Consider the following 24,070-nt stretch of genomic DNA (forward strand, 5'->3'; position numbering starts at 1 on the left):
ACCATACTGTTTACTTGCTATATCACATAACGATATCCCTCTATAGTTATTCGGCTCATTTCGTTCACCTTTTTTAAAGAGAGGAATGATAATCGACTCTGACCAGTTTTCAGGATAGATTCCCTGGTTGAACAAAACAATGTACAATTTGACAAGAAAATTGATGGCAGGTTCACCAAAGTTTTTATAAAATTCACCAATCATTCCATCCGGTCCAGCGGTTTTGCCATTTTTTAACTTTCTTATTGCTGCCAGTATTTCTTCTTTGGTGATAGTCCGATCTAAAAATGCCGTGTCTGATCTTCCATTGTCATATGTTCATCATCATGTGACATTCCATTTTCCTGAGCACTATGACCAATATTAGTTTCTTTTTCCAATATTCTTTTAAAATGATTATACTATTCCTCCATTGTGATTCTGTTCTTGGCAATGACTCGTTTACTCAATAAACCCCAAACATTTTTCAAAAAATCTTGCTGGCTGTCAACAGAAGTTACAATCTGTTTCAGCAAAGAGTTATTATACAACTTTTTCTTTCTAAGTAGCAGATTTTTGTATTCCCTTCGTGCTACACAGAATAAATCCCTGTCAACAACATCCAATGTTCTGTTAAATTTCCCCAACAAACTACGCACTTTTTGTCTGACGCATCCACATTCAGTATCAAACCATTTATTTTGTCATATATTTCTGTTTACAAATATTTGCTGTTTCATACAATCTGCTGCTTGCTTTATTGTGTTGTTAAACATTACAAGTGCCTCGTTAACATTAATATCTACCAAATCTGTAGCAACTGACAATTCCAGACATATCTCATGTGACTTTAATTTATCAACAAAACCAGATGCAAATTCATTCTTCTACACATATTTTTCATTGTACTCTCTTTTCTCTGGTGCAGTTGCACTTCCATTCGCAAGAGGAATTTGCACAGAGACACAGAGACTGAGAGAGAGAAAAAAAGAGAGAGAGAGTAATAGTGTGTGTGTGTGTATATATATATATGTCATTATGTGTGTGTGTGGAAAGAGAGAGAGAGAGAGAGTGTGTGTGTGTGTGTGTGTGTGTGTGTGTGTATGTGTGTGAGAGAGAGAGAGAGAGAGAGAGAGAGAGTAGAGAGCTGTCAGAAATATTGAGACAATACTGTCTATAGCCATAGGAAGACACAACAAATTGTTAAAGCTTCCCAGGGACCTGCTCCATGAATGTGCAATGCACCCTTCCCATTTTCAAAGCATCAAGGATGCATATATATATATATATATATATATATATATATATATATATATATATATATATATATATATATATTCATGCGTTGGACAATATGTTACTATGTAATATATCTTAGAGACAAAAACAAAGTGGGGAAAACACTAAAACACTCTAACTCAATGGGATAAAATAAGAAAAAGAAAAAACCTGAGAAATATTTCAGAGTCAGAAAGGCTGGTGGAGGAGAATTTTGTTTCATTACCTTACTAGTCAGAGAGAGAGATACTCAGAGAGACATAGAGAGGGGAAAGGAAAGATAACAGTAAAGAGGACAATGGGATAAAGAGAGAGAGGGTGAGTGAGATCTCAGAGAGAGAAAGGATGCAGTGAATTTGGAAAACTTGACAATTTATCTTAATAAACCATAGGTACATCAGTGCAATGCAGTACACACAGAGAGAGAGAGAGAGAGAGAGAGAGAGAGAGAGAGAGAGAGCTCAAAGAAACTGAGAGTAAGTGAAAGACAGAGACAGAGCACACTAAAAGTAAAACTAATGCTGTAATAAAAATCAAAGTTAAAAAAAAAGAAAGAAAAGAGCACACACACACACACACACACACACACACACACACACACACACACACACACTTTAATGTCAGTATCACATCCCCACAGTAATGGATTCAGACTGGTTGTCTTTCTTGAAGACCAGAAGAGAGATAACATCCAGAGGGTGGAGTGTATGTTTTCTACAACTGGACAAAACTTGCATAATCATCATAATGGCAGTGAGAATCAAGACTGTTTATAATCCCTGTAAACATCAACTGAAAATTTATATGAAAAAAAAAATTGTTTTCTAACTCTACCAAACACAAGAAATGAAACAACAGCCTGTACACTGAGTCTGATGTTGTGGGACTGCTAGATCAGTCTGTTACTCTGCAGGTGACTGAATGATTCACAATCCTTCTGAGTGGAGTTTAAGTACTTTGTTGTTGTTGTTTTTTCATAGCAGTCCAGCAGGCATGATCTGTGAATCTTCACTTCCAGCAAACACAGTCTACTTTGAGCCTACTTTGTTTACACCCGATATTCCCATTCATTATTTGTGCTGGGTGACTGAGACCGAGTGAAAGAGAGGGAAGAGCGAACAAGAGAGAGAGAGAGAGAGAGAGAGAGAGAGAGAGAGAGAGGTGATTTATTCATTTTCATCTGATGAAGCACTGAAGTTACCATGACTGTCTCATCCAGCTTACCTCATCTCGTGACACGTGAGGGTCATTGTGACCCTCTGAAAGCATAACTGCGATCGAGAAATCAGTTTGTCACTTTCAGCGTAAATTCCGATCGTAAAGGAATGTGAAAAAAAGAATTTCAGTCATCTGGACCCACAGAGATATATACGTATCAACTCAGCACAGTATCGCCCACGCACAGGTGAAGTGCGTTGTCAAGTCAGGCATGAACAAAAAAACAAAACCTACAGGTGTCGGCACTTGTACACATCAATCAACAATCACAAAATCATAGATCTTACCTGAACTATAACATCGTCAGATAAAAAAAAGTCGTTTCTGTCATCAGTGTCGAAGGATTTAGCCACTGAAGTATCATAACACAAATATTTTATGACGTTTTTCGTCGGAGAGACTTCCTTTCGTTTGCTTCCCCGGACCTACCGACTGAAGATGTCCGATAGTTAACATGCGCATGCGCCAGGCCCCCACTTGCGGATTTGGGAAAACATTCGATTCGGGCCACACTCCTGTTTTTGAAACTGGGTCATGTTGGAATATTTTGCAGTGGCCAATTTTGGCCATCGTCGCAAGGACATGAGAAAGCGCATGCGACTTGTTTATAAAAATAAATAATGATAATTTAGATAAATAATTTTACTTCTTTTAAAAGGCAACAACTGGCAGGGTACTGTGTTGTTGCGGTGATCCATGGTCCTGGTGGTTGAGGCCATGCCGGGGTGGTCCCGGCCTCGATCGGTGCACTCTTTTGCTGCTCTTTATGCAAAATGACCTTTTTTATTTTTTGCTGTGTAGAATTGCAAACATTTTGCTCTTTTTGACTGTTCTTTTTTGCTTCTGAAAAAGACAGCGCCTTCCCAAACATTAGAAATGTGTCAGTCCGCGTAACTACTGATTCCTGCATAATACCGTGTTTCAGTAGTGCCGTGCTCACAGTTAGTTCAGTACTGGCAACGAACAAAATTTCTGCCAAATGCGGCATATTTCATAAATCCTTTTAATAAGAATGCCAAAATTACGATGTCCTGAAGACTCTTCAGTGAACTGACAGACGTCTCAACTCAGTAACGCCGGGCAGAGATCACTGTCGACTGACAGCCGGTTCAGTTCCCAACTGACTCAGTGTTGCCGGTCATTTTCAAGTCCACCGTGACTGCGACTGAGTTGCAGAAATTAATCAAGACTGAATCCCATTGAGAACCATCAGAAGAGACATGGCATTGGCCACTGATGAAGATACGTAGAGGCCTACTTCTGTCGAATTTACACTGAAGACGGCTGAAATATATGGCTCGTGCCGCGGCGGCGCCAGCGTACCTTCATCCGGCACCCCGGCGGCCGGGGTCATATATATTTTGGCTACCTCCCTCTGTACACTCTAGAGGTCTCAGACGGTATACATCTCAGACGGCCGGAATAACTTAGTTTGACCTCAGTGAAGGTTACACACAGGGGATGTGGAGTCTGGCTCTTTAATCGCCTCAGATCGAGCGCCTTGCGCGGCATGCTGATAAATTATGCACTGGCATCGACTCAGTGATGGTGTGCACTCCGAGTCCAGTCACGTCGCGCCGACTCCATCCACAAACGAAAAAGTGGCTGTTGCGTTTTACCTCAGTTGCCAATCAGTGACGTCACACACCCTCCTTGATTTGAATGTGTTTCCCAGACAACATCATGCTGGGTTTCGATCACGCATGCCAGTGTGTGATATGTAGGTATAGTGTCACTTATTGTTCATCACAGCCCTTGAATCACACATAGACAAATGAAGTTGTTTTTTTCATGTGTTTGCAACAACTGTGATTATACTACTACTACTACTACTACTATAACTACGTACTACTACTGCTACTACCGGAAACGATTTTATAATACCCAATGCATACCAAACACGGATTCTAAAATAAATGGAAAAAAATACTAGTATATATATATATATATATATATATATATATATATATATATATATAATTATTTAAAAAACAAAAACAAAACAAAATATTTTTAAAAAAACGGACACACTGATAAACAACCTTGTTATGTATGAGAATAGTCATCGATCGGTGAGTTTTGGAACTACGGTCTGTCCGGGTTGGACTGAGGTCTGTCTGGTGTTCCACTGCCAGTGAAAGGGTGCCGTAATGCGGGAGGGGGTTGCGTGAGGCGGGGAGTAGTAGAAGGGGGTGGGCTGACTGTCTAAAGTAGGTACGTGAAGTGGTTGGCCACTGATGTTGTCTAGGGTGCACTGGCTGTTCGCCTGGCGTTCACAGGGGGCGGGGGTGACGGGGGAATCCTGGTGGATGTACCTCAGGGAACACAACCATGTACATAGTTGTTGTCTTTGAAGTGTTTATTCCCGCTTCTCTACCCTGAATCCCTTCACATTAATTTTTGTTGATTGCTTATTTCATTTTTGATGCATTTTTGGTTTTCTTTCTATTCTTTATGTCATCCTACGTGAGCAGCTTTGGGAAATCATCAAATCGTAATTTTTCTTCCACTGAATTGTGATTGGTGTCTCTGTATTTCTTGTTTTGGGGACATAGGTGACTGCATGATGTATGACTTGTCCACAGGGGACGACACTGCAGTCATGTCAGATATGGAGTTGGGTTCTATTTTCAGTACAGTTTAAATAGCACCCTTTTGTAGGCTTTGAATGATAGTTCATTCTCCAGCTTTTCCTCTTCTGTATCTATTTTCTTGGAATGCGCCTTCATAACGTAATTTTTCAAGAAAAAGTAATAGCTGCATGGTTAATGCACGTGTTTCTCCAATTGTCGTGCTGATATATGCATGTATATAATTCAAAAGTAGAGGGGAACAAGTGTAGGAAGTATCTTCAGTCAAAGAACACTGCACAAAGTTTGAAAATACATGACAAAACGTAGCTGATAAAAAAGATAAAGAAGTAAAGGAGGATTATAGAGCTTGAATCTTCATGGCCGGACACGGCCATCTGGGAACATTAAATTTCCTTCCAATTCTAATGCTCGTTTCATTTCCATGAGGCTCCATCAGACGTGGACTACTCCCATGGATTTTATATGTCAAATCTTTTTTTATAAAAAATAAATAAATAAAATAAAATAAAAACAATACGGTTGTTGTTGTTTTTTTTTGTTTGTCGAGCCGGCCAGTCAGTCACCAAACTTGTAATGCTGCCGCCCTTCTTTGGCTTTTTCGATGCTTTTTAAAGACACTCTTGCAGCCATGGCCAGGGAAGATTTACTCATGTAAGTAGCACATGATTACATACATATAATGGTTCACACCCAATTGTTGTATATATGTAAGCCTGCACACTTCATGCTCAGTTCTGCTATCACTGATTGCATAGTAGTAAGTGGTATCCCCAAGACTTCCCCACCCAGGCTCTGGTACCCGACACGTGCAGATTGCCATCCGAGAACACCGTGATAGCTGAGAACCACATGTCCCGGATGGTCGATCGCTTCCGGCGTAAACTGCCTGATAATAGTGTACAGCATGATCGATGTGGGGAGCACCGCCCGAACGCAGCCTGCCTGAGACAATTTTCACTGACATTCTGCTCGATACCGAAGTAATGTTGGGTGCAGGGCGCGGACGTACAGATCGATGTGAATGTCTATTCTCAAAAATTATAAGGTTGTTTATCAGTGTGTGCTTTTTCTATTATTTTAATTTTCTACATGATAATTATGTGCATATATTTATTTTAGAATCCGAGTTTGGTAATCACTGGGCATTATCAAATTGTCTCTGGTGGAATACACATTACAAATTAATGATTGTTGTTATTACTATCATCGTCATCATTATCAATAGTAGCAGTACTGATGTATAGAACTACTAGTAGTAATAGTTGTATTATTATGATCACAGTTGTTGCAATCATTATCATTACAGCCACTTCTTGTCCAGGCTTCCTCAACACTGATGAAGTGTCAGAGGCCGAGGGTTTGTGCCTCAAGAATCATGCATGTGCTGTTCAGCCACCAGACAGCCTGTTCAGTTCGATTCCGTGGACAGCGGCCTTCCTAGTGATCTTCAGACACGAAAAATCAATCATCGATATCATCATCATCACATGATTACCATTGATCATCATCTTCTCAGTTCTTCAATTTTTTTCATTGTTGTTGTTGCTGTTGCTGCTGCTGCTACAGCTGCTGCTGCTGCTGATGATGATGATGATGTGTTGCTGCTGCTGCTGCTGCTGCTACAGCTGCTGCTGCTGATGATGATGACGATGATGTATCAGACGTACTATATTTACATCCATACCCATCAGTATTGATCGGCCATTGCATTTACTCGAGCTTCCTCAGTCTCATATCTTTATTCAGTTCACGTGAAACTGACGTGTGTAAACGTTTAGATCAAAGCTGCTGATAATTGGAGAGATCGACTACATGGTCAGTTTGATTCAGACCTTTAAATCTCTGGTACAAAGTCGTCGATCGTAGCCTATGTGGGCAAGTTGCTTCTGGGATGGTAATCTCCGTAGGCCATGTCACCTGAGGTGACCGCGAAGTCGTAGATCGCACTATAACCTCTGACATTAATGTAACATGCATGATATTGATCAAAGTGGATTCATTGGTTGTACATGTTCTATGTTCCCAATGCAAGGTCGGGACATTTCATTGTGTGATAACTCAGTGCGTGGTGTGTGCAGTGGCAGTGAATAAGAATGTTCGACCGAGAACATGTTGTGGGCTAGCTGTAGCGATAGTATCAGGACAAGTCAGTGGAAGTCCCAGTCATCAGAAAGTGGTTTTAGTTTTTTTCCTTTCAGCTATAAACTTTTCATATAACGTTTGCCTCCATGAGCGGTAGGCTGAAAAAAAAAAAAAAACCCCAAAAAACAACTGCCATAAGTCAGCAGTACTTGCCGAGGTTTTGAACGCATTGCTCAGAGAAGAGCTCATCGCGTGAGTTCAAAACAGTACTAGTATGTGCCGCGAGAAAGTGCTCCCCACCTTCACCCTCCCCGGCTCTTTGTAATGATTGGCGTCCCAACTCCTGGTTAAAGCAAAACAACTGAGAAGCTTGGACAGGTACACACTGATCGTATTCAAGGACACTGGTATTTACGTGTCCAGTGGGTTTTTTTGTTTGTTTGTTTTTTTATATTTTTTTGTTGTTGTTGTTGTTGTTGTTTTAAATCTCTCATACAAGAGGAAGGTGTTAAAGAAAAAGACGACGACAACAACAACAAAAACTGGAAACACGTAAGTAAAATTGATGTTATGTTGAACTAAACTAACAGATGAGTGGTCCAGTTGGTAGTTGATTGGAAGGATAAACTTGAGACCCGTCTCGTACAGCCTGAGGAGACAGATTAATTTTTGTACTGATAAATTCACTCTGTCAACTTGAGGGCATTCTACAAGCAGCTTAGTCCCTCGTCCCTCAAGCTGTTTGACATGTCATGCTGGGTCTGCTTGGAATTGGTATGTTTGTGTTGCGGCCTCATAAAGACAAGAACACACGCACTAAGGCGATGCAGTGTACAGTTCGCTCGCTGTTTGCAAAGAACACTGACAGTACTAAGAAAGAACCGATAAGATGCTCGATTCTGAGAAGATAACAAAACCCGGCGCTTCCTTTTGGAGGAAGTGTCTGGGTTTGTTCCAGTATACATTATATATATATTTACCCGTGTGCTGGCTGAATCGGTAGCGTAAGCAGCACTGACTTGAAGTTGTGTAGGCTACCATGTGAATGGAGAGAGTTACCACTCTTTGCTATTTGTTAATCATTTCATCTCCTGGCCTCATTGTTTGTTAATTTCACACACACACACACACACACACACACACACACACACACACACACATGTAATATATATATATATATATAATATATATATATACATATATATATATATATGTGTGTGTGTGTGTGTGTGTGTGTGTGTGTGTGTGTGTGTGACCAGATACTGAATCTCGTAAAATTGATGTTATTTTTAGTCAAAATGACAAAACAGAACGTGGCCTTTCCCCTCTCAAACTGTTCAGTTTACACTGTTCTCTTATGTAATGCGCGCACCAGCGGCCGCCATTGACTGCAGCCAGACAAAATATCACAATATAACATATCTAATGTACACGCAGTTTTAACTTTAAATGAACACATCTGTTAAAGCTGGTTTTTACAGAACCATAAGAAAATTAATGGTGTGTAAGGTTTCTGCAACTAGAATTACAAGGTCAAGATAAGGCGGCATTTGAATTTTGGATCTTTAGTGAAGAATCATAGAATCCTTGCTGGCACAGAGGTAGGCCTACGTGAATAATGATTCAAGGGAGAACATTTTGTACGACACTAAGGTGCTGTCAATACTATTTGAATTTCCCTGTCACTGGCACAAACCTTCCAGTGTTATATATCCATCGCGCTTGGTAAGAGGACGATGTTTGGCGGGGAAAAAAAAGAAACAGAAAAAATATAATAAAGGAAGTATAAATGAATGTTATGTTGATAAAAAAAAAAAAATTGCCTGTCTGATTGGATGGATAAAGAACAAGAATGGACTCTGTTAACCTTTCTATTTATTTGTTTTTCTATATTTCTTTTGCTTGAGTGCACGGCAGACCACTTGCAACTCAGTCCATCGATCAGTATGACATGTCATGTTGGCTCTGAGAACGTTTGGTTTGCATCCTCACAACTTTCGGCTGTGCAGTAACTTCTGACCAAATGCTGATTCTCGTAAAATCGCAATTTAGTTGTCAGTCGCCACAATGACAAAATAAAAAGCTGTGGACCAATGTGATCGAGCTTGGCCCTTTCCATCTCCGAGTTGGTTTTGAAATAAGCTTAATGCAGTATCATAGTCTCTCCGAGGTTTTGCAAATGTATCTGGCATTCAATTACTGCAGCTAAACAAAATAGTGCTATATAATACATAGAAAATTCATACTAAATATGGTCACACTCCCCTAACTTTTCGCTGGAATTGATATATCTGCTAAAGTTGATTTTTATGCAACTACTATGAAGAAAAGTAAAATGTTTATATGTTTGTACAACCAAAATTATCACATGGTGATCAGGACATCAATGCAATAGGGCGGAAAGATGGCTCAAGAATATTGGATCCAACTAGATTTTTGGATCCTTGCTAGCACAGAGGTCAAGTATATAAAGGTCCAAGGGAGATTATTCGTGTCAAACTGTGGGAAGCTGCTTTTCCGCGAGAGATATAATCTCAACTCAATTAAATGAATATATATATATATATAATTTAAATATAAAAAAACAACAACTAAACTTTAGAAGTAATTCGAAACAGTTCTCACAGCAGACATTCAGTTACACAAAAGGCGGCTATATGTCAGGGTCGCATGTACCACTAAAAGACTTTACACAGATCTATTTGGCTGTCCCGACAAATCGCAGGAAGGAAACGAAAATCATGTACTGACATGATGGCCTTGTTGATCAGCGTCTGCTTGACGCGATGGAGTGGTGAAAAACCGTTTGGTGGTGTCACGAGTCAGTCATTGTCACAAGCTTGTTGGTGATCTCAGTCTTTCAGCTCAGAGGCTATTCATGCACCTAAGTGAAGGGCCACATTATGTGAAGGGCTCGGGAGTTTTCAGATTGTTTGCGCGGCCGCAGAGGTCAGTGATAGTGCCGACATCACCTCTGTCCAGTCAACTCAAACAAGGATGACAAGAGTTTTACTGACATTCTGAATAAAGTAAAAGAGGGACACCAAACCATAGATGATCGCTCGAAGAGATTATTGAATTTTGCATCAAGTCTGATGTGCCAGACAACACGCTCCACTTGTTCACTGAGTCAGCTGTCGACTTAGTGAACACAATATCAGGTCTTGCCCATCTACAGTCACATGGAATCTACAGGCTGAGAGCCGTGCCTCGAGAGACAGCGTGACTGGATGGGGAATGTCAGTGCAGCACTGAAAGCCGAGCTACCAAAGAAATCCCGTGACACTGTGGTGATCGTGCAGCATACAAGAAGTCTTCCATCACTGTTGGCCGTGAACTTAAAGGCCGGTTAGTGGCTGCCAGTGCCAGATTCACGCTGGTTCACAACGATGACATTTGAGATAACTATAGATTCAGATAAATGGAGCTTCACTGAGGCTTATTGCAGCAAGTTGATCCGTGCAGTGACTATAATTATGCAGTACGGATCAAGAACTGACATGTGTATAGTGTTCTGTTGGTAGAATTTGATGATGAAAGCATTGGGGGAAAGACCCGTGGACAGAACAAACAGCTCAACACTCGGCAGGCCATCAGCTTTTTTCTTTTTCTTTTTTCTTTCTTTTTTTTAAATTGAAGACAGCAACAACAACAAAAAAGACTCCCGTCCGGCTTTCAAAACTTGAGCAGTTACGCTTTGTCAAACTTCAGAATGTTGCAGTTCTCCACATACAGTTCCGTTTGACGGCTTGCTCTGTTGTCACCCCATTCACAAGCCTGTCAATCGCAGGGCTCCACACTTGAGAACATCTTAGTATCATTTAACAGAGCGGGATCAGCACACCTCTATCTTGAGTATATGTCTCTCAGCACTGATCCAAGCCGGCCGGTCTCCCCATGCTTGACTTTGATCCCAAGAACATCAGTGTCACTCAACTTGAGTCAAGCATGAACTTGTGTATTTTTAGTGTGTACTTAAAAAAAAAAAATTTCACTGAAAGTGTGTGTGTGTGTGTGTGTGTGTGTGTGTGTGTGTGTGACGGAGGTGTGTGTGTGTGTGTGTGTGTGACAGTGTGCCATCAGATGTGTGTGTGTGTGAGTGTGTGTGTGTGTGTGTGTGTGTGTGTGTGTGTGTGAGGTGTGTGTGTGTGCCGGTGTGTGTGTCTGTGTCTGTGTGTGTGTGTGACAGTGTGCCATCAGATGTGTGTGTGTGTGTCGCGGTGTGTGCCATGTGTACCGTCCACGTCACAGTCAACTACTACAGTACGATACACAGTGGGCCGTGTACAAATCAGCCGGTGCCAGTGCGTGTTTCCTGTCAGTGTTGAGTGATTTACCATTTTTATTGTCACGTTTAGTGTTCGCTGAATGTGACCATTTATATAACAGACGCACATACAATAACAAATAGGGAAAACCGAGACATTTCATCACACTTGTCATGCAATACATGTAATTTTTTTTTCTCAGTGACAAAGCTCTTACACGACGTAATATGGAAAAGGTAATTATGCTTCCTGGTTTAACATTTAAAAAAACCCAAAAAACCAAATAAACCAATGATGATCATAACAATGTGGGTTGCGAGCATGTTCCACTTTAGTCTTTTAACAGGGATTTTCCCAATTTAATATTTCCAATAAATTCCTGTCCAAATTCAGTATCGTAGCGTTTCCGCGGAATTCCTGCACATGCGTACACAGCACTTTTGTAAAATGTGCAGGGAAAGGCATTGAGTTCTGGATACATGTGTGTCAATCTCCGTGATTCTGCTTCTTAAAGTAAGACTATTTTCTTTCATCATCGTAATCGCTTATACAATTGATAGAGCGTGTTCTATTTCAAAGGCAAAGTTTGATCAAATGCAGGCAGATACAGTGATGTTGACGGTTTAATCCAAATCAAGTTTCGCTTCGACAGTACTGTGTAGCGTGTGCTTCAGATTTTCTTATCTCTTAAAAAAAATTTTTTTAATGAGAAATCCAAGAAATGATCTTCAAGTAGTATTTGCGAAAAAAGTGTTATTGAATTTCAGACGAACTAGGGGAGATGAAGGGCAACCCGTTGACCAGATAGTTTACAAAATACACTCACGTGTATTTACACACCCATCCACGCGAGTACATGCCTCCTACTGCGTTTTCAGCACATCCACCAACTCTCCCTCTTTCTCTCTCAGGCGCGCGCGCACGCACGCACGCACGCACGCACACACACACTTCCAACTTCGACATGACCTGTAAAATGATCGGCAAACAATACAGAACGGACAACACACACACACACACACACACACACACACACACACACACACACACACACACAGGGATTCACTATGAAGGAACTCACAAACACACATGTGCTGGGGACTTCAGGGAGTAGAATGCACTGGCTCATATTTTGAAATGGTCTCATATTATTTACTATTTTCATCATCAGTGCATGACTTTGCTTCACCAAAAATTTTACTGAACAAACACTGTTATGTAGATTCTTTGTCTTTTCCTAGGCTGTTTCATTTAATAAAAACTAAAATTGAAAGCAATGCAACCTGTTTGACATAGTAATGTATTTTCCTTTGACCTACACATGTATATTGTTTTAATTTTCATTGAACAAAACAGATTTGGCTAGCAGAGGAAAATATGTTTAACTGTACATAATACTATAGTATATATAGCTGATGATTTACTAGCTTGGTATCCTTCCTTTAGCTGCATAAGTGCACATGAGAATCATCATCATGCACACTGTACACAATGACATATATATGTAGGATGTACAAATGTAGACATTTCATAACATAGTAGTAATACATGTACACACACACAGTTATACACAAGCAGTACACATGCACATTTACACACACACACACACACACACACACACACAGAGAGAGAGAGAGAGAGAGAGAAACTCTCTCTTTTAGTGTATTGTTTTATTTGCCAGGAATATTGAATTATCATTTGGTTACATAAGTACCGGTAATAATAAAATTCTGGATGAGGAAGAACTTGAAAGCTTTGGCAATGGGACAAGCTCCTTCATCACAGATGGGAAAAGCTCCTCCATCACATCAAGCATCACTACTTTAAAATGTGCAATGACAAATCAATGCTTTTATTGTATTGGTAGCATTATCACTGTCAATATATTACTGTAATATCACAGTAATATTGCCAGTTAATTTTTTTGAAAACTGTGTATCCTGCAACAAGTTCAACTGCAACAACTGCCATGTTATCAGTTAATGAAATGCACCTGACTCTAACATCTAATTAAGTATAATCTTTGTTTGATGATAACAGATTTTTCTAATTAGAATATAATAACAAAAAATGTACAGGTAGTGAGTATGCTTTCTGAAGTGCATGAGAGCAGGTGCGACATATTATTGTAATATAAACAAAACTATGTTTTGAAATAAATGTGTTTTAAGTTTGATTGCTATCTTAGAAAATGTATTGATTTCTTACGCTTTCTAGAGAATTCTTTTTGTTTAAAAAAATAAGGTTCTCAGTTAAGTACTCGTCTCATTGATAATTTGATAACCAGTAAGCATCTGTTTCTTTGTTGTTGTTGTTTTTTACCACAGTACTTTCTACTATAATGGACTTTTTTTCTTTTTTTTTTTTTTTTCTTTTTTTTTTTTCTTTTTTTTTTTTTTCGTTCCTTGAAATTGTGGTTTGTTCCTGATTTTAGTTATTTTGGTGCCTGACAACAGAAATTTGTGACAGGTACTTAGACCTCTTACATACATGTTGTGTGCGTGTTACAGATGAATTTTGTGCCACCTCCCTACCCTGACGATGTGGAGGAGGACTTTGGGCCATACAGTCGCGATGAGATTGTGGTGGCACGTGCGTCACTGCTGCACAGCGTGCAGAGGGAGAACTCCATGGCCTGGAGGAATATCAAGGGCAAGCTGGGCATCCTACCCAATGGGCAGCGCCTCAGGATCTACGACCCTGGTCATGTCTGGTTGCCCTCCAACCTCCCAGAGCTGTGGTCAGCACCTGTGGTGCTCCATGACCCCACTGCACCCCCTGAAGAGAGGACAGATGAGGAACCTGAGGATATGAGAGCAGAGGAGCTGGAGGAAGACAACTGTAAAGAAAGGAAAGATATTCCCACAGGATCAAAGTCTGATGGGAGCAGGGCAGAATCAAGGCGGTCATCAAGTGGTGATGATGTCACAGACTCCTCATCCAAAAATTCCCCAAAGAAAAGGAAGCGGGAGGGCCGTCACCATGGTGATAACGAGACTCATTCATCCGCTGAAGATGCAGGTGAGGGCAGCAGTAAACGAGTTAAAGTGGGTGTGTCTCACAGTGACAGTGACAGGGAAGAAGGGGACCAGCGATATGAGGTGGTGTTCCAGTGTGATGTATGCAACTTCAACAGCCAGCAGCAGGCAGACACTCAGCAACATCTCTGCAGGCAGGGCCACTACTGCGCCAGCAGATACCTGGCAGTGAGGGAGGCAGGGACCGGGGAGCTGTGCCTCACCTACCTGTCTGTGGCGTCTTTGATCAAAGACGCACAGCATTTGTGCAAAGAGAAAGTGTTCGCCTGTCCTGAGTGTCATTCCATCTTTACCAGTCTGCACCGGTGTCTGTCGCACACCTTCCAGAATCACAAGCTGCAGGGGCAGTACTCTTTGCGGCTTGTCACCAAGTCAGAAACGTTTGACCTGGCAAAGGACACCACGGTTTGCTCCGACTGTGGAGCAGAGGTTCTGGACAGGGACTTGACGTCACACATCAGCGAGACCCAGCACATGGGTTTGCACCTGGGCCAGAAATCCTCCCAGTCCATGATGGTCTTTCTGTGTCCGTTTTGTCAGTTCATCTACCATGACCTCAAAAGTTACAAGTCTCACGTTTTCACCAAACACGCAGAGGAGGTGCCTTTGTCTGAGGCACTGACGGTCAGGTGCTGCACACTGGGAGAGAGTCAGCCAGCACAGACAATGCCCCCAAAAGACCCAGGCATCCCCTTGGCCAGCATCGACTTTGACTTTTCTCAGTCTCCCATCCCGGGGGACCCAGGTTTTCGGGGGGCCAGCACCAAGAGCAAAAGGCGGCGTGAGCAGAAAAGACTGCAGCATTTAGAACGACAGGGACAACCCTCGACGATGGGGAAAAAGAAGAAAAAGAAAGCAAATCGCAAAGAGAGACTTGCTGCCTTTAAAGAAAGAATGCAAAAAGAAAAAGGGCAAAGGAAGAAAAATTAAGTGAAATGATATAATATTATGTATACAAGGTGTCCTTCTGTCTTGGGATTTGAATAGAAGATTTATTACTCAGTTGTCAGCAGCAGGCTTTATTTTGTTTGAAATGGAACTAAATAGAATCTTTATTACTAAGTGTATTGGGACTATGTGGTTTACATAAGAGTCTCCTGATATATATTTTGATCATTAATAATGGTCATGCATTCCAGTGGAATAAGCATACAATATCTCTTGTCACTGCTTTTGAAATGTAGTTTTCTCTGGAAAAAAACCAACTAATAATAATTATATTGTGCTCTACTCACATATCTGCACAGCAATCAGCAGCAATTTTCCCTCAGTTTTTCAAAACAAATAGGATTGGGAACATTGTAACTCCTTGTAATATTATTTATTTTACTCAGATGTGAACAAGTAGGTCTGTGATCACATAGTGTCACTTATCTATGTTTGCTTGCATATGTGTGTGTCTGTGTGTGTGTGTGTGCGTATGTGCACTTGTGGGTGTGCGTGTGTGTACTTGTGGGTGTGTGCTCAACCTCACTGTTGACATTTTGCCAACTACTTTTAGATTTTTTTAAAAGCAGATTTGGTGTACATAGTACATTTGGATCAGACCACTTGCGTTGACACCAACTTGAAACTGAAACCAACTACTGCAAATGGCATGGGAATCAAAAATAGTGAGATGGTAGAACGTTATGAATATTCAGTAAGATCTTGTCAGTCGTCCCCTTCATAATGAAGCGGTAAGCTGGATGAGGTCAAGGTCATTCACTGGTTGATTTTAATTGAAAAAGTTTGACGGAGTTCTCATTGTACATCCAATTTTCGTCAGTCTTAATCTTAAAATATTGATCATTGATACAGAATTATCTCTATCGAAATTCATAATCAGTGGTCAAGGTCACAACACAAGAAAAGCTTATTGGTACAAGAGAGATGAGGTCTTTCATCCAGTCTTCAGTTTATTTGTCAATACAAATATGTTGTGTATGGTTTTTTTGTTGTTGTTGTTTTTTATAAAAAAATTTATAATTTGCTTTGTAATTTGTATTATGGATATTTACTTAAGCACTTGCACCTTTTGCAGGAGGAGCATTCATAAATTACTGTTGTTACCATTATTGTTCATTTGTAAACAGAGCAATCGCAGCAGTGGTAATATTATGTTATATGCCCGTTTCATTGTTTCATTATTTTCAGTATTATGACATTGCTGTTGTGTAAAGATTGTGTTTAAACTGTTATTTATTCATACACATGCACAACACAAAAACACACATGTGCATTCAGCTCACATCACACACTCACACACCTGTATCCCGTGATAGCTCAGTTGGTAGAGCGGAGGACTGTAGAGGAGATGCCTGACATCCTTAGGTCACTGGTTCGAATCCGGTTCGTGGGAAATTTTTTTTTTCCAAGGCCTGACTAAGCGCGTTGGGTTACGCTGCTGGTCAGGCATCTGCTTGGCAGATGTGGTGTAGCGTATATGGATTTGTCCGAACGCAGTGATGCCTCCTTGAGCTACTGAAACTACTGAAACTCACACACACACACACACACACACTCGCACTCGCACTCACACACAGTCACAAACATTAGGTTAAAAACATACTCACGCACCATCACTGTGACCACTGTGACAAAACAGACTAGAATCTAAACTGTTACTCTGATTGAACAAGGTATAAAGTTTAGAATTTAGATCTTCAAAATTTTCCTGTGGTCTCCCAGCTTGTGTTTTAATTATGTTTTATATACATGTGGAACTACACATTACATTCAAGCCAATAGGTGCCTTGACATAAACAAAAGAAAAGTTGCCTCAGATGTTTTCTGGTTGTGAAGTTGTTAAAATTTTAGAACATGAAATCAAATACAGATCAACCATTGGTTTTCTGAATTGAGTCAACCATTAACACTTGCCAGTGTACACTTCTGGCATCAGTGGATTTGAAACTGATCTTTAAATTATTCCTTTGTACTATATTTTATGCCTTTTCCCCCCCGAAGAGCATTATCTGGTACTGACCTAAGAGATTTTTAGAAAAAAAAGGGTGTGGTTTTCCTGTTTAACTTTTGTGTTCTGTCTCAAATTAGACACAATTATGGAAAAATTAAAATGAGAAATGATTCTGCACACAGGCTTGCATTTGTTTTTCTTTTCTGATTGGTTGTTTTTGCATGTTTTGTAAGTGTTCTTTTCTTCTCTTGTTTGTGGTGGTTCTGTATATTTTCTTTTATTTTTTATGTTGTTCTTTAAACCCATAGCTTTATAATAACAAATACAGAACACATTTTAACGATTAGATTTAAAAAAATTTTTTTAAGTGTATCACAATTGAGTCGTGAAGGCCTTGCCTCTCTTGTTTACTTTTGTATACCTTCTAAAAGTTAAAAATATCAAAGATAATGATTAAAAAATAAAATAAAATAAAAAGAATGGATCTATCTGTCATAGTTTTTTTCTATGATTTTTTCTATGTTCGTGTGCCCAAGGAGTAGAAATGGAGAAATCGGCTCTTGAAAACCCCTCACATATTTGTGTGCCAGTGATTTAAAAAAAACAACAACCAAGAATTATCCTGAATATCGATGTGGTGTCAAAAGATTCAGAACTGAATAAACTTTTAATGTCCATATGAAAAAGGCACAGGAAAATTCGTATTTTCTCTCTGTGCTACTCAAACCAAGATAAGTGTTGCAAGTGGAGGAGTGACGTCACGCAATACAGATTATTTAGCCACAATACCCTCATGGAACAAGAGAGGCAAGGCCTTCAAGACTCACTTGTGATACACTTTAAAAAAATCTAATAGTTAAAATGTTTTCTGTATTTGTTATTATAAAGTTTCGGGTTAAAAAAAAAAGAAAGAAAGAAAAAAGAATAGCCCTGAAGGCAGATTCAAACCCCGCGTGTTGGGGTGAGAAGAAACTTACTCAATACACTATCGTGGCTCCTTAACTGACATTCAAAAATTTAACATTTAAACATGCTTTTTTAAGGGCGATAAATTGATTGCGGTATTCGCAGTGAGAACACTGTTTAAATCATATTATTCTGGTGTATCTTTGGCATTCAAAAAATCTGTAAGAGCGGTTAAGAATTCTTTTTAAGTCCGCGGTAAAGGAGACTATCACTGCAATCACTCTGCAACATTTAGCCGTTTTCTCTGGATCTAGATAGATGTACAAGTTTAGTTACACCCGCTGGGAATGTACCACACGGTCAATTCAATTTCTCTTTTATGTTCATTCTAGTTTTATAGTTTTAAAGTTGATATGAAAATTGAGTATTTTGTTAAACTAATAACATGTAGAGCCAAGTACAAGTACTTCTAAACGTTGTATGAAGTGAAAAGGACTTAATTTGGAAAGTCAAAGCTGGAAATTTTTTACATTTTATCAAGGGTATTAACTCTCATGGTTTAGTATTTTAAACTGTGAATTTTGACTGATTTTTTATATATTTTTATGGCAGTTTGGGGCATAATCCAGTCTCTGAATAAATATTTAATGGTCTCCTTCTCCAACTTTCCATCACATGTTATCGTGTATTGTCAATTGAATATAGGATTGAACTGGCAGGTCAAAAACTTGAAACAAAATGGCGTCCTTCACGTTCGCGAGGAATATGAGCACGCGCTTTGAATATGTGTAAATATGTGTACGCAGTTGATTTTTGCCCATAACCTTTAGGGCTCAGGCAGTAGATCTATGAAGTTCATTCGTAGTATTGATTTTAGTATTTTCTGAAAAAGACCACTTGGGCGAATGAACATAGTGAAAGCCCTGTACACTGAGAGTAAAACACACAAGCTTTTTATGTATTGAGTATAATTTCAAAACGTAATGTTTAAGATGACAAAGATGAGTGTAAAGCAAATTAACCCCCCAGCATTAATTACAGATTAATTTCCCCTTTTTTACTATCTGCACCAGAGACATGCACCAGAAATATAACTTCCATGCTTAGCAAAAGAAGTTCCTGTTTGAACAAAAAAATGATAAAAATGACTGCTCTTGATGCTGTGTCAGAGTATCAGATCAAAGTGCCAAGTTTAGAGAATAAAAAAAAAAAAAAAAATAACAGTAAATTCATTTTGCATATAATTTGGCTTCTTTTTTTTAATTTAAAAAAAACTTTTTGTGTGCCCATCACAGAGGTGCAATATTGTTTTAAACAACATGACTGGAAAGAACTGAATTTTTCCTATTTTTATGCCAAATTTGGTATCAACCGATAAAGTATTTGCAGAGAAAATGGAAATGTTGAAGTTTACCACAGACCCACAGACACACACACACACACACACACACACAGACAACCGAACACGGGGTTAAAACATAGACTCACTTTGTTTACACAAGTGAGTCAAAAATGACAATCACTGTTTCCTGTGACTCTCTACCTTCGGTAATGCGGACTGCAACACACTTCTTGCTCACTCTCACTCACATTTACACACACACATGTACACTTGCATGTACACACAAACATGCACACACATATACATGTAAAACACACACAAATATGTTAACCATTCACACAAACACACATACATGAACACACACACACACACATGTGCACACACACACACATATTCACACATACAAATGCACAGATAGCAGCTATTGGTCTAATCTGACAGGAGCACAAGCCATTACACACATTAGAATAGAATAGAATATGTCTCTATTACCAAGTGTACCGGGGTTACAAAGAATACACACTCACACACACACACACACACACACACACACAGACAAACAAACACTGGGTTAAAACATAGACTCACTTTGTTTATACAAGTGAGTCAAAAATGACAATCATTGTTTCCTGTGACTCTCTACCTTCGGTAATGCGGACCGCAACACACCTCTCGCTCACTCTCACTTACACTTACATGCACACACGACGCACACATGTACACATGCATGCACACACAAACATGCACACACATATACATGTAAAACACACACACAAATATGTTAACCATTTACACAAACATGAACACACACACACACACATGTGCACACACACACACACATATTCACACATACAAATGCACAGAGAGCAGCTATGGGTATAATCTGGCAGGAGCACAAGCCATTACACACATTAGAATAGAATAGAATATGTCTTTATTACCAAGTGTAACGTGGTCACAAAGAATATTGGGGGGTATAGGACACAAAAAGGTATGAACATTAATCAAAAATCATACACAGACACAGATACAGTAGAAATTGGGATACATACATGTGCATATCAATACAAAAACTTGTGCATACTCACACTTTTATGCACACACACACACATTTGAACAGAAGCTGCATATTGTATGTGGATGGGGCTATAATGACTAGATCTTCAGGTAGATGGTTCTTGATTGCACAATTCTATCCAATCATACTGGATTTGTTCGAGAAACAGGGCACTGACTGCTTTGGGGGAAAAGCTCATGGCGAAGCGATTGGTTTCCGTCCTTATACTTCTGTATCGTCGACCAGAGGGGACCATCTCGAAAATCCCAAAAGCTGGATGTGATTCATCCTGGCTGATTGATTTTGCTTTTTACACAGATGTACACACATATATATGTATGTACACACAAATATACATACACACGTCTATATATATAACAGCTACAACAACAACTAACAAAAAAAACTTTCCAATTTGGTTTTTCACATCTTTCTGAGTTTTTTGTGGGGTTTTTTGTTTGTTTTTTTACTTCTATTTCAGTGGCTTTTTTTCTGTAGGTTTCATTTTATCCTACATTCCTACTTTTCACATTTTGGGTGTATCCAGATGCTCGAACTCACAACCTTCTGATTGAGAGAATGGTAATTAACCAACTAAGCCATGAAGGCACCCAATAGATAAGACCCAAAATAATGTATATCAAGATGAACTGTGCTCACAAGGCACTGATGAAGTGAAAACCCAACCATCAATTATTATAGTCAGTAGACAAGCAAGAGGATTGTTGAGAGGGATGACAGGGGTGAAAGGAGGAGGAGAGAAAGAAAAAAGAAAGAAAGAGGCATATAGGCCGACAGAGAGCAACGCAGAAAATACAAGAGAAAGAGAAAAGTGGAGAGAAAGGAAGAGGGAGAGAGAGAGAGTTTAAGGGAGAAAATTCTGTGGTAAGAGCAGCGGTAGTTTTATTTCGTTTGTCTCCCTTACATGAACAGGTGATGGGGCTCCCGTTCACTGACTCTCTCACCACCCCCACCACCCCTCCCCCTCCAACTCTGCTCTCTCTCTCCCCATTCTACCCTTTTCCCCATGAAAAATATACAACATGAATAGCAGAGTCTGTATGCGTGCATCATACATTCTCTCTCTCTCTCTCTCTCTCTCTCTCTCTCTCTCACACAAACACACACACACACAAACACACACACACAAGATCGAATGTTCATAATCAAATTGTTGTTCACGTCTACATCCTGTCTGCCTTAGATAATGAATGTTGAAGACTTGAAGCCGTGTGAAGTAACAGCCCTTCACCAACATCCTGACCTGTAAGCTGTGTCTGACCTCAGTCAGTGAGGTGACAGCCCTTCACTGACATCCTGACCTGAAAGCACTGTCTTATCTCCTCGAGGTGACAGCCCTTCACTGACATTCTGACCTGTCAGCTCTGTCTGACCTCAGTGAGGTGACAGCCCTTCACTGACATCCTGACCTGTCAGCTCTGTCTGACCCTAGTGAGGTAACAGCCCTTCACTGACATCCTGACCTGTCAGCTCTGTGTGATCCTACTAAAGTGACAGCCCTTCACTGACATCCTGACCTGAAAGCTCTGTCTTATCTCCGTGAGGTGACAGCCCTTCACTGATGGGTACACTCATCAGTAGCAGTGAAGGGGTCAGTCCCATTTCTCTGTTCATGTACACACAATATCAAAACCTTAAAGACCCGGCATTCCATGCCAGTGTTCAATGAATTACGGAAACATCAACATAACCACATGTACCCAGCTAAAGCTAGAATATCGTTGCCTAAATGGCGGGGTACACAAAAAAGCCTGTCTGTGAAAATGGGTGAATGCAGAAATTGTATCCTGCAATATGATTTTTTAAAAGAATATGCAAACATAACACCACTCCCAACCATCAAGAAAAAGGAATAAAAAATGACAGTCATTGTTTCCTGTGACTCTCTACCTTCGGTAATGCGGACTGCAACACACCTCTCACTCACTCTCACTCACATTTACATACACACACGACGCACACATGTACACATGCATGTACACATACACATGTACACACAAACATGCACACACATATGCGGCATGTAAAACAGACACACTGACATACGTTTGATACACACACACACACACACACACACACACACACACACACACACATGTACACATACATATTCACACATACAAATGCACAGATAGAGAGCAGCTATGGGTCTAATCTGACAGGAGCACAAGCGATTACACACATTAGAATAGAATATGTCCGAGTGTATTACCAAGTGTACCGGGGTTACAAGGAATATTGGGGGGCGGGGGGAGGGGGGTGGGGGTGGGGGGTAGTACATAAAAAGGTACGAACATAACTGAATCGAAAATCATACACAGACACAGATACAGTACGGAAATTAGGATACATACATATGCATATCAATACCAAAAAAATGTGCATACTCACACTTGCATGTACACACACACACACACACACACACACACACTGACACACACACACACAAGTTTGAACAGAGGCGCAGATTCCATGTGGATGGGGCTAATGACTAGACCTTCACTGGTAGATTATGGTTGTTGACTGTTGAAAAATTCCGAGTATCTAATTATACTGGATTTTTGACTGCCTTAGGGGAAAAGCGAAGCGATTGGTTTTCGTCCTTATACTTCTATACCGTCGACCAGAGGGGAGAATCTCGAAAATCCCAAAAGCTGGATGTGATTCGTCCTGGCTGATTGATTTTGCTTTTTACACACATGTACATGCATATATACGCATATATTCAATATATATATATATATATATATATATATATATATATATATATATATATATATATATATATATGCATATGCGTGTGTGTGTGTGTGAGTGTGTGTGTATGTGTCAGTGCAATGCAGGGCCGGGGGACGAGGTGGGAAGTTTTGTTGTCACACGGTAGTATGCATGTAAGTATGAGGGCTCCTTGCAAACTCATACCATTACATGCCCACGTCCAATTTCCATTTGACATTGGTTGTTGTTGTTTGTTTTTTTTGTTTGTTTTTTTTGTTTGTTTTGTTTTGTTTTGTTGTTGTTGTTTTTTGGGGGTTTTTCAAAACAAAAATCCAATGACTGAGATGTTCCAGCAGGCGATCTTGCCCGCTGCCTGTCAGCCTCAGACACATTCTACCGGTTCCTCCACTTGCAGTTTCTCCTCTTCCAAAACACCTGCTTGCCATGTGATACTGTCTCTGACGGTGGTTGGAGCCAAAAATGACCCAGAGCTGTCAGATAATACTCAAACTAGAACTCAGTCCTTCGCAAAATAATAAACATCAAATTTTCATAAACTCTAACCTGAACAAAAATTACAAATTTCCTTCGTTGGAGAACTGCAACTTGGGTCCCCGATAGCTCAGAGGTATGTAGCAAGCGGTCGAAGGCAGATAATTCAACCTTCAGA

General features: G+C 40.0%; 2 protein-coding genes and 1 non-coding gene across 3 annotated transcripts in view; 2 read left to right on the top strand and 1 right to left on the bottom strand.

The window, feature by feature from the left end:
- LOC143285371 (endonuclease/exonuclease/phosphatase family domain-containing protein 1-like) overlaps window positions 1-2,900 on the bottom strand; it is a 30,612-nt gene extending 27,712 nt beyond the window's left edge. The window contains exon 1 of the mRNA XM_076592588.1: window positions 2,763-2,900. The gene's annotated coding sequence lies outside the window, so the exon portion shown is untranslated. The remainder of the gene's footprint in view (window positions 1-2,762) is intronic.
- Window positions 2,901-11,840: 8,940 nt separating this feature from the next.
- LOC143285822 (uncharacterized) lies at window positions 11,841-17,525 on the top strand. The gene is made up of 2 exons (XM_076593252.1): window positions 11,841-11,932; window positions 13,930-17,525. Exon 2 carries the CDS (start codon window positions 13,930-13,932, stop codon window positions 15,385-15,387), a length of 1,458 nt encoding a protein of 485 aa, XP_076449367.1. The 5' UTR covers window positions 11,841-11,932; the 3' UTR covers window positions 15,388-17,525.
- On the top strand, window positions 16,712-16,798 carry Trnay-gua (transfer RNA tyrosine (anticodon GUA)). The gene is given in 2 exon segments: window positions 16,712-16,748; window positions 16,763-16,798. It is a non-coding gene; the product is annotated as a tRNA-Tyr (tRNA).
- Window positions 17,526-24,070: the final 6,545 nt, after the last annotated feature.

Source organism: Babylonia areolata, chromosome 9, assembly GCF_041734735.1.
Source record: "Babylonia areolata isolate BAREFJ2019XMU chromosome 9, ASM4173473v1, whole genome shotgun sequence".
In the NCBI taxonomy this organism is placed as follows: Eukaryota; Metazoa; Mollusca; class Gastropoda; order Neogastropoda; family Buccinidae; genus Babylonia; species Babylonia areolata.

Excerpts from the sequence above, each read along its gene's own strand:
- LOC143285822 (XM_076593252.1), top strand. The coding sequence starts at position 13,930 with ATGAATTTTGTGCCACCTCCCTACCCTGACGATGTGGAGGAGGACTTT.